The 11,782-nt window shown below is 42.2% G+C and overlaps 1 protein-coding gene across 1 annotated transcript; it reads right to left on the bottom strand.

Annotated features, from left to right (window-relative positions):
- Window positions 1-4,473: 4,473 nt before the first annotated feature.
- Window positions 4,474-10,145, bottom strand: LOC118422423. Its single transcript, XM_035829988.1, has 4 exons — window positions 10,021-10,145; window positions 6,721-7,583; window positions 6,055-6,238; window positions 4,474-5,833 (listed from the first exon to the last, which is right to left on the bottom strand). Exons 2-4 carry the CDS (start codon window positions 7,561-7,563, stop codon window positions 5,670-5,672), a joined length of 1,191 nt encoding a protein of 396 aa, XP_035685881.1. The 5' UTR covers window positions 7,564-7,583; window positions 10,021-10,145; the 3' UTR covers window positions 4,474-5,669.
- Window positions 10,146-11,782: the final 1,637 nt, after the last annotated feature.

Below are 11,782 nucleotides of genomic sequence, written 5' to 3'. Positions count from 1 at the left end.
AGCGACCCCATACGATGGAACTTCCAGAATCTTAAAGAAAGTGTGCGTTACTTTTATCACTTGAATTTCATAGTAAAACCCGAGGCGAGAAGGCAGAAAGCAATTTGAGTACTAAAAATTACTTCCTTATTTTTCTACAAGGCTCGAAAGCGAATGAAGTTTCGCCGGGGGTAACCGCTAAGCGAGCCCTTTGGTAACCGCAAAGCGTCCCCATACGATGGAACTTCCAGAATCTTAAAGAAAGTGTGCGTTACTTTTATCACTTGAATTTCATAGTAAAACCCGAGGCGAGAAGGCAGAAAGCAATTTGAGTACTAAAAATTACTTCCTTATTTTTCTACAAGGCTCGAAAGCGAATGAAGTTTCGCCGGGGGTAACCGCTAAGCGAGCCCGCAAAGCGACCCCATACGATGGAACTTCCAGAATCTTAAAGAAAATGTGCGTTACTTTTATCACTTGAATTTCATAGTAAAAGCCGTGGCGAGAAGGCAGAAAGCAATTTGAGTACTAAAAATTACTTCCTTACTTTTCTACAAGGCTCGATAGCGAATGAAGTTTCGCCGGGGATAACCGCTAAGCGAGCCTTTCGGTAACCGCAAAGCGACCCCATACGATGGAACTTCCAGAATCTTAAACAAAATGTGCGTTACTTTTATCACTTGAATTTCATAGTAAAACCCGTGCGAGAAGGCAGAAAGCAATTTGCTATAAATTACTTCCTTACTTTTCTACAAGGATTGAAAGCGAATGAAGGTTCGCCTGGGGTAACCGCTTAGAGTAATCTTAGAATAGGTTGATGTGACCTTCACCCACCTGGTATTTTTACTTCACCTGATTGCAAGGTGACAAACCCTCCTTGTTGGTTCACATACGGCAGCCGCTCCTTGAAGCCAAAGTTAACACACCAGGGTTTAAAACAGCAAATAGATAAACCTCTGTACTGTACTGTGCTGTCCATAACAGTGAGGGGTTTTATTTCTTAGTTGATGCAGCATCGTCTTCATGACATATCTCAAGAGATAATGTTTGTCATCAATAACGGCACTTCATGTATATAATGAAAAACGCACAAAGCTGTTCACATTCATTTCCGCTTGCTCTAAAGAATTTGATACTTTCCGTTTTATGGATAAATTCAACTAGATTCTGGGAGTTGGTAACCCCTACGGTGCACAAATAGGTGAATATATCAAAGATTGTACCTTAGAACAAATTGTGTAAATGACATTGCACGCTAGACTCAACATGTTGACTTATTCACATCTATAGATATTCATACATGTCTGTTTATATGTTACGATGTTACGTTACTGTAAGTAGTTATAATGGACCTCACGAAAAGTCGCTGTACTTTTGATTTCTAATGTAACATTACCATGTGTAACGTTATCCACTATGACATCTATGTCTATAGGGCATGCTGTTGGATGACAGAGCCCATCCCTCTTCTTGCACTGTCTTTTACCCCCCCCCCCCCCCCACCTAGTCATGTACCTATTTTACGACTGGGTGGAGTTAGAAAAGTCAATTTTGAGAGCCACACTACGTTCAGCCAGGAATGCCAGGAATCAAAATGGTGACCTCTTGATCATGTGTCTGCTAGCCTAGCCACTGAGCCATTTGATGCCACCACAGTCATGTGTGTAAATATGATGTGTATGGAAACTACAAAAAGATGAACTCTCTCTAACGGAGATACATCTTTTTATTGTAATTATTCTGTTATGTTCCATAACAAGCTGGTTTTACCTGCTCTGAGTTATTTCTTTTACATTACTTCCTAGTATCGATACCAATTGTTTGTCATTTCAAAGCCATTTTCTTTGTTCTCTTTTGTCCTCTTTGCAGGGCACTTTTATACATTACACAAATCAATGTGCTCGTAAAGAAGTCATATTGCAATTAGAATTCAAGTTTTCCGACGGCTGAGCAGACAAGTCACGTGTCCCCCTACCCTGATGCTTATCCCTCTGACCCCATTTACCCTCTGACCTTTCCCCCATCTCCCTTGTAGGTCATTCGTTGCAGGCTGCATTTCAGTATTTCATATGCATATTCTTAACAAAGGGAATCATGGGAGAAAGAGGCTGTCAAAAATCACCTACCTGACTTTTAGAACATGAAAAACTCACATTGGCAAGGTTGTCCGACCTCTGAAGAGTAATTTAACGACAAAAAAAGGAAAAAAATTTATGGCGGAATTATATTATATGCCATCAAAACATAGGTGGGAGACCTTTTCACCCCCTTTCACTGCATGTAAACAACACCAAAACACCTAACTTCTAAGGCCTACTGCAGCCACAAATATCACTAAAAATCTCTTTTTTCAACATAAGATAGAAGCTACAACCCTTACCTACAATATGCACCTCCAAAATCCAAACATATCCCAAGAAAAACAATTTTACAGCCACTTTTCCCAAGCCTACCTAAGCATTCTGTATGGGCTAAAACTGGGTCATCTGCGCAAGTCCGAAAATACCGAAATTTGCCCTGGCTTCTCCTTCACTGAGTACGGTCATATTTTGTTGAGCTCCTTACTTGTTGAGTTTATATTATAATGGTGTCCTGTCTTCTGTTAGTCTGTGCTTTTTGAACTAGGACCTAGCCTGTTTCGGAGCTATTCTCCCGTACGGCAAAACCTCGTGCCTCTATACTGTGCGGATTCTCTTGGATTCTTCGTGTGGACTCGCCTTATAGTTTCATACGCTTCTGGGTTACCTTCAGTCAGAAACTGTCGCTCAGCTGCGAGGATTACTGCCTTGGATCCGGATTCTCCACGCCGAGCTGTACCCCATGTACCCGTCCGGAGCAGGATGGATATTTTGCTGGTTTTGCGCCTCCCTTCTGCTGTGACAACGGCGTTTCTTCACCTCGCCAGCCCTGTTGCCGAGTTATTCAGGTTTAAAGTTAAGCACCGATTACAGTAACCCAAAATGTGGATTTTTTTAAAAGTGTCTGAAATAGGCAGACTATGGTATCATTGGAAAGGTCTCTTGGTGGGGAGTTGAACGCTGCAATCCGTTTTTAGATAGCTCTTTTTGTTGCCGAGTTATTCGCGTTTAAAGTTTAGCACCGATTACAGTAACCCAAAATGTGGATTTTTTTAAAAGTGTCTGAAATAGGCAAACTATGATATCATTGGAAAGGTCTCTTGGTGGGGAGTTGAACGCTGCAATCCGTATTTAGATAGCTCTTTTTGTTGCCGAGTTATTCGCGTTTAAAGTTAAGCACCGATTACAGTAACCCAAAATGTGGATTTTTTTAAAAGTGTTCTGAAATAGGCAAACTATGATATCATTGGAAAGGTCTCTTGGTGGGGAGTTGAACGCTGCAATCCGTTTTTAGATAGCTCTTTTTGTTGCCGAGTTATTCGCGTTTAAAGTTAAGCACCGATTACAGTAACCCAAAATGTGGATTTTTTAAAAGTGTCTGAAATAGGCAAACTATGGTATCATTGGAAAGGTCTCTTGGTGGGGAGTTGGACGCTGCATCCGTTTTTAGATAGCTCTTTTTGTTGCCGAGTTATTCGCGTTTAAAGTTAAGCACCGATTACAGTAACCCAAAATGTGGATTTTTTAAAAGTGTCTGAAATAGGCAAACTATGGTATCATTGGAAAGGTCTCTTGGTGGGGAGTTGAACGCTGCAATCCGTTTTTAGATAGCTCTTTTTGTTGCCGAGTTATTCGCGTTTAAAGTTAAGCACCGATTACAGTAACCCAAAATGTGGATTTTTTAAAAGTGTCTGAAATAGGCAAACTATGGTATCATTGGAAAGGTCTCTTGGTGGGGAGTTGAACGCTGCAATCCGTTTTTAGATAGCTCTTTTTGTTGCCGAGTTATTCACGTTTAAAGTTAAGCACCGATTACAGTAACCCAAAATGTGGATTTTTTAAAAGTGTCTGAAATAGGCAAACTATGATATCATTGGAAAGGTCTCTTGGTGGGGAGTTGAACGCTGCAATCCGTTTTTAGATAGCTCTTTTTGTTGCCGAGTTATTCGCGTTTAAAGTTAAGTACCGATTACAGTAACCCAAAATGTGGATTTTTTTAAAAGTGTCTGAAATAGGCAAACTATGGTATCATTGGAAAGGTCTCTTGGTGGGGAGTTGAACGCTGCAATCCGTTTTTAGATAGCTCTTTTTGTTGCCGAGTTATTCGCGTTTAAAGTTAAGCACCGATTACAGTAGCCCAAAATGTGGATTTTTTAAAAGTGTCTAAAATAGGCAAACTATGATATCATTGGAAAGGTCTCTTGGTGGGGAGTTGAACGCTGCAATCCGTTTTTAGATAGCTCTTTTTGTTGCCGAGTTATTCGCGTTTAAAGTTAAGCACCGATTACAGTAACCCAAAATGTGGATTTTTTAAAAAGTGTCTGAAATAGGCAAACTATGGTACCATTGGAAAGGTCTCTTGGTGGGGAGTTGAACGCTGCAATCCGTTTTCAGATAGCTCTTTTTGTTGTTGAGTTATTCCCGTTCTTAACTAAGTCCCCCTAACCGCGACCCAAAATGTGTGTGTGTACTTGTCTGTGAAATAGTCGGAAAACATAGTTCTCTTCGGAGCTTGCGAAGAAGAGAAACATAGGTTGTTAAATCTAGCAAACTTAATATTAGAGTGTAACCTGACGGTAAACATAGCATTTCTTACAATATCATTATCAGTAATAACAATTAAGACGTTATTGCAATATGTAATATTCTTGTGTAATTCTAATATTCTTTGCGTTGTTAACGAAAACAGACATACTAGATGTTACTAGTATGAATGGGATCATATTTTGTATTGTTCAGCAACTTTTTTTAGTCTTATGTCCTACATAGTAGGGAAATTCGACTTGATGTTATTTGCAAAGTCTAACTTAAATGGCATAAAAGTTCCTAAAGCTAGATGATCTTAAATGGCACAAAAGTTCCTAAAGCTAGATGACCTTGTTTATATATCAAAATACATAAGAAGAAGATATTCAGCAATCTGTATGTCAGTATGATCACAGTTTACATCTTCCCCACAAGATAATTTGCCCTCCTTTCTTCGCCAAACAAGCACAAGCATTCAATGTTGAGGGCCTAGTTATTGGCTATAGCAATCAGCTGTTAACACTTACAACAGGTGACACAGTTAATCCGGAAAACCTTTTTTCTAAAGAGATTGACGAAATGAATTACTATCTACAAGTATTTCTTAACAAATTTATGAACATCTAGATCAATAAGATGTCTCCATGGACATGAGCAGTTCTGCAGAATTGTTCAGAACATATGTCAGCCATAATTCCGCAGTATTGTATATCATAGTACAATACAACATGTTTCCCTTTAATATTGGTATTTTGTCATATCTAATGTCAGATAATGTCGTTACTTTTATAGATTTTAAGTGTCGCCTGTTGACTGTTGTTATGTTCTGGAATGTCGGCGATGTATCCCTGAGCGGGCCCAAAGCCCCCAAATTTGTCAATAGCATATGGCTCCTATTTGTTACCGGGTCCCCGGTTAATCTTAATTCCAGCTTACTAAAATACAACCTATTACGTGGCTGGCTCCAAAATATCCTGGGAGCCGCAAGGTATCCCGGGAGGGCATGTACTGGTGATGTCCGAAAGTGTCCAAAAATAGCATTAGAACTTTCCTGCAGGGCCGCTTTTTCCAGTTGGGGCCGTAGTCTTAGATAACTTCCCACCCCTGGATCTCCTTCAGCATCCGCACCAGATCTGTGTCTGGAGGCAGAACCATCAGGCGTATGAAACGCTGGAACACCCCGTACAGACAGTCGGCTTTGAAGTCTGCCTTCAACTGGTCCAGCGTGTAGCTCTGTAGGCCCATGGATTCTGGAAGAATATATTATCTGTAAAAACGCATATATAGAGTTCACAAATCCTCCCTCGCAGACTTCGAGCGGGACTGGGTTTTATCATATAGGGGCGGGGAGGGGGGCTGTTTGCTAGTTTCAACGTTGGCTTAGGTTTCTGTAAGGTTCTCTAATCTAGGGAAGGGAGTTTGCCGTGGAAGGGAGTTTTGCACTCTTTGAAAGAGCTTATAATGATCTCACCGTTTGGACCCAGGGTCTCTTGCAGTATGTGGTGATAGTGAGCCAGTATGTCGTCCCTGTGGTTGTGGAAGACGTCCCAACCGGTGTTACACACGAACAGGAGAGCCAGGTCAGAGCTTGGCGGCAGGTACATCGAACTTTGCCAGTCCACCAGCCTTGCGTCAATGGGCTCGTCTCCTGCATGCTTTGTGTGGGCCAAATAACGCAGCAACCATAACATTTATTGTGAAAAAATTGAACAAAACGCAACAAAAATCTTCATTGTCACCCCAGATAACCAAGGAGCTTTCAACAACGAGATAAAAGCACCTTGAGATAGCCATATGTTACATTTGAGCATGAAAAGGGTAACAAGAAAATATTAATGCTTTTTAAAAAGCTGGTCACGCAAGCTAACATATTAGTGGCGAGGATGAAACGGTGGCAGAATCAAAGATAGTTTATAAGTAAACGAAATAGAATCACACTGGCACAGTACTTGCCCAATCCTTGCAAAAAGAGAGGAAAAATACTAGGATAAAGCACCACAGAAACGACATCGCCAAAAGGTCGAACAAGACGAACTGTAAGGCACCTAGGCATGCCGCCACCCCCGGAGTGCAGCTAGCCGAAAAGCTGAGACCGGGCACTAAGCTACGCAAGCCAAACAAAAGTGTCATGTCTTACCTTAAACATGATGTTATTGATCCAACAGTCAGTATGGCAAAGCACTTTAACCCTCGGGTCCTCCGAGGTGAGGATCGGGGCGCGGAATTTCTCCAACCGAGCTACAAGGTCTGCCTGGTCAGGAAAAGCTGCGGCAAAGTCCTTCAGGTTGGTCTGATATTGGTAGGTTGCTACATCCATCACGTCACTAATATCTGAATCAGTCATGATCCAATCGTACTTCTCGGGAAGATGGACGCCTGAACGGAGCTCCAGACGATGTGACAGGCCGTGCAGCTGCGCCAGGGCCCCGGCTGTCAACATAATCTCCTCACGGCTCAGTGGTTGCCCTTTGGGTTTGATGGAGAACCCGTGATCTTTCAGGTTTTCCATTACCCTGACGGACAGCATGGAGCTCGGGTCTGTGGCCGCGAAGTAGCATTTTGGGAGGAACAGGGAATCACCATGAGGGCGATTTTCGTCATCTTCATTCCCAGATTTTTGCTCTGCGCATGGGTCTGCGACACTCAGGAACTCGGGGACCGCGTTTGAGTAAAAGTTGACTTCCGTCGTCTCGGCTCTGATCTGGAAGTCCTTTGACCACTGATCAAACAACGTCCACGGCTTGGCAAAGTTCGTCAGTTTGGCGACGAGACTGTAGCGCTGACTGGTGCCGTTCCTGGTCCCCACGGCATCAAAAGCTATGATGTCGCTCATGTATCCTTCTCCATCGCCGATGGATCCTTTGATATGGACGTCCGTGATGGTGACGCCCGGGAGGTCCTTCTGCAGTACCTGCTGCACCCAGGAGGGGACGATGTCTTCTGCAGACTGCGGAATGGCGATCTCGGCGGTTGATGCCATCTTCTGTAGTGATTCTCGTACTATAAGGAAATATAGTTTAGAAAATACTTGCAGATACAGAGTTTGAACTTGACTTCGCTATGAGTACTATTATTTGAAAATACTGTACGCTTTCCAATGATTCTCAAAGACTTGGATTACCGTCCAAGTCGACACTGAAAACAGATATAATACTGATATCAATTGAAGCATTTTATTTTGATTATATTCATAGAAAAACTGATGAAAAGATGTAAGTAGCATCATGTAGTCCCCTCTTGTCCTTTCCTCGTTGTCAGTACCACTGCATGCGGAAGTAAGTAAAGAATCAGACCAATAGCCTTCAATCAGATCGAAATTTTCATTCATTAAGAGACATGAATTTGAATCAGATTGAAACCTCTGTGGTAAAAGGTGTGATTTTAATCTATGACCTACCCCACCAACTTATACCCCGCACGCACACGTATTTATTCCAAAACATGCCACCCCGAGGACAAGACATCGGTCGAGCGCATCGCCATGTTTACTTCTCTCACACTGGCAGACAAACAGATGCAGGATAAAACAGCTCATCTGGACACAGCGTCAATCAGTACAGGACTCAAGATCAGAAGAAAGAGGACTTAGCTCGTGAAAATCAACACTACAAACAGTACACCAGTCACAGTTGGAGGGGAAGAAGTGAGGGCGACAGATATGTGTACCTGAGAAGTGTAGTTACCCTATCCGTGTCCCCTTAACCGTCCGTGAAGGGGGCACGGACAGGGATGTAACAACCAGAATAAGGAAAGCAAGGGCAGCTTTCATCATGCTGAAGAATATCTGGGCCTCCAGCGTGATGCGTGCAACTACCAAACACCACTGTTACGGTCTTCACTTTTCCATAGTGGTAGGATTTGGTCAAGTTCACCTCTAGCTACGAATCCGCACTCTCACTGAGTAACAGGGGTAACTGACTCACGGTACATTGTTCTGATGTCTAGGCATGAACAACGAGACGGCATTTGAACGATTCAGGCACACCAGGTTAACTCTGTAACTATGTGTAAGACATAAACATGCCCTCACCAGACGGGGGTTCAAGTGTACGATCACTTTACATAGGTGTTTATTCTGCCAACAACGAGCACGAGCATAACAGGTAGTCAAAAATACGTTGCCCTAGTGGGTAAAGGCATTTCTACAACAATATATAACACAACCGACTGTCTGATCTAACAACGGCATCCTACACAGCACCTGAACGCTGCTAAATCTGCCAAAGGAGATATTCTAACTACACATCCTGACAATGATAACCTACCAACGCCCTACCCAAACTACTTGTAGTTAACCGGAAGAATAGAACATACCTCGTCAGAAGTGATGTCGACGCTTCAGTCTACCAAAGACCTCATTGAGCCTACAATTATAGTAGACGCTTAATAAAGTAACACTCTTAAACCATAGAGGAACAACTATTCTAACTACGGTTGAGATGGAGCCAAAGTTTCGGGCTGGACCTAGCCTCTCGACATGTCGTCCTGTCTCTCTCTCCCCGCGCGGAATATAAGAGCGAGTCCTACGCCTGTTCTCGAGATTGACAAGAAGTGATCGGAACCATTTGATTGGAAGACAGTTCAGAAGTCTTTTGTGATTGGACGATGCTAGGGAGGGACAAAAGCCCAGAGGGATTAAACCTGTTCAGACTAGTTTAACTCCCGAGCAAAACTTGTCGAATGTCCGTTAGCGAAAGCAGAGGTAAGCTAGAGGTGAGCGGTAGATAGGTTATATTAGGGGTAAATGACCCCAGGAATGCACTGAACATTACTGACACCACATCTTCAACTCTAATGTCAAATCAGTACTGCTCAATTCAAAGCAAAATTTTCCAAAATAAGAACTACGTATACGTGTTCTATGTATCTTTTCAAACCCTGTTCACAATGACAGAAGATAGTCTACATTTCCTTCACCTAGAATCTACACAGTAGATATATTCCCACCTGTGAGACAAAACTGGCCACGACGTTAGGTTAGAGACTCTTCCGAACCTTGCATGCCGAAATTTCAGAGTCACTTCTGTCTGCAAATGCTGCCTAACCAGTTCACATCTCACCTCTTCACTTTACTCGAGGCAAATTGTCAAAGTTCAACTACTAGTGAGGAGGGAAACATGAATATCTACCCACTGACGTGGAAAGCCACCACTAAAGTAGCCTGGAGTCCAGTATCAAAGGTCACACGCAATCACTAATGGGCGAAGTACAACTTAGGTAAAGACACGTTACTAAAGCCAGTGCATAACCGACATAACTTATCGTAGTTTGGTGAACTACGTTGAACTTGGCTTAAGTATGTCGTAGTTGAGTTTTGACTGGAATAGAAAACGATAAACTTCCAATGGTTATAACAAGTGTGACTTCAATAGTATCGGAACCTCCATGGAAATAGGTATGATTTCAATCAGACTGAAACATTTTCGATCAGACTTACCTTACAGACTGGGTGGCAAGTCCAAAGACGTGCTACGAGACAAGTTGAATGTAGTATTTCTTCTCAGAAAAAGCCAACAGCCGTCCTTCTAACTATGTGTGTTATATACTGGGAGTAAGTACGGCTATACAGTATGTACTCTTCTTTGCCCTGTATCATGTGAACGGTGACGTCAAACAAGGTGAACTTGGTCTGATTGTTTAGGTTGGACCGTTGCACTTTTGACCGGCCGCCTGGTATTTATAATTCGTGACCTGATTCCAAGTTGACAAATTAAACCTCCTTGTTGATTCACATAGGGTAGTCACTGTATGGAGCCAACGTTAATATAACAAAAGGGTTAAAACAACTGGACTTTGGCACTGTGCTGTCTAAAATAGTGAGTGTTTTCTTACTTGGTTGATGCAGCATCGTCTTCCTTTCCAACATTTCATGTTTACCAGTAGCGGTACTACATGTACATGATGATAAACGTACAAAGCTGTTCTCATTTTGTTCCCCTTGCTCTAAAGAATTTGATACTTTCCATTCGATAGATAGATTTAACTACGGTCTGGAAGGAGATAACTCTTTCGGTGTACAAATAGGTAAAAATATAAAAGAATGTTTATACATTAGAACGAATAGCGTAAATGGTACGCTAGACTCAACATGTTGACTCATTCATATCTATCTGATATTCATACATGTCTGTTTATATGTAACGTTACTGTAAGTAGTTGTAATAGACCTTACGAAAGTCGCTGTACTTTTGTTGTGTGAATAAAGATTTCTTATATGTAACGTTGAAAGTCATGTTGTTCGTAGATTTCTCGAAAGCGTTCGACTCTCTTCACAGAGGGAAGTTAGCAGAAATTCTGGAAGCCTATGGTATCCCTGGAGAAACTGTTAATGCAATAATGATGTTGTATAAGAATACCACTTCCATGGTGCGATCTTCTGATGGTGACACAGACTTTTTTCATATCCATGCAGGGGTCTTACAAGGTGATACTCTAGCCCCATTTCTTTTCATTCTTGCCCTTGATTATGTTCTACGTACCTCTATGGACACACACAAGGACTTTGGCTTCACCCTACAGAAAGCCAGAAGCAGCAGATATCCAGCTAAGAAGATCACAGATGCTGATTATGCAGATGACTTGGCATTACTTGCCGACAAAATTGCACATACTGAAAAGTTATTACATGCGCTGGAAGAGGCAGCCTCTGGGATTGGTCTCTATGTTAATGTTAAGAAAACTGAGTACATTTGTTTTAATCAAATTGGCAAGATTGATGCCCTGAATGAAGCTCCTGTGAAAAAAGTCGAAAGGTTCTCATATCTGGGAAGTGACATCTCGTCTACTGAAAGGGAAGTTCTGATCCGCATTGCCAAAGCATGGAGTGCTCTTCACGACCTAAGTGCTATATGGAAGTGTTCACTACCAGACAACCTGAAAAGGGATTTTTTCAGAGCAATCGTTGAATCTATATTATTGTATGGCTCACCAGCTTGGACATTAACTAGGAAGCTAGACAACAAGCTTGGTGGTACTTACACGCGTATGCTGAGGGCCGTGCTTAATAAGTCATGGAAACAACACCCTACCAAAGAACAGTTGTATGGTAATATTTCCGCCATATCAACCATCATCAGGGAGCGTAGGACCAGATTTGCCGGTCATTGTTTTAGGAACAAAGCTGAGCTTGCTAGTGAACTCATTCTGTGGAAGCCAACACATGCTGGGCGACCTAGACTAACATACATAGACCAGCTTGC

This window comes from Branchiostoma floridae, chromosome 9, assembly GCF_000003815.2.
Source record: "Branchiostoma floridae strain S238N-H82 chromosome 9, Bfl_VNyyK, whole genome shotgun sequence".
Taxonomy (NCBI): Eukaryota; Metazoa; Chordata; class Leptocardii; order Amphioxiformes; family Branchiostomatidae; genus Branchiostoma; species Branchiostoma floridae.
Note: the sequence above shows the minus strand (reverse complement) of the source record. Positions and strands in the feature narration are given on the sequence as shown.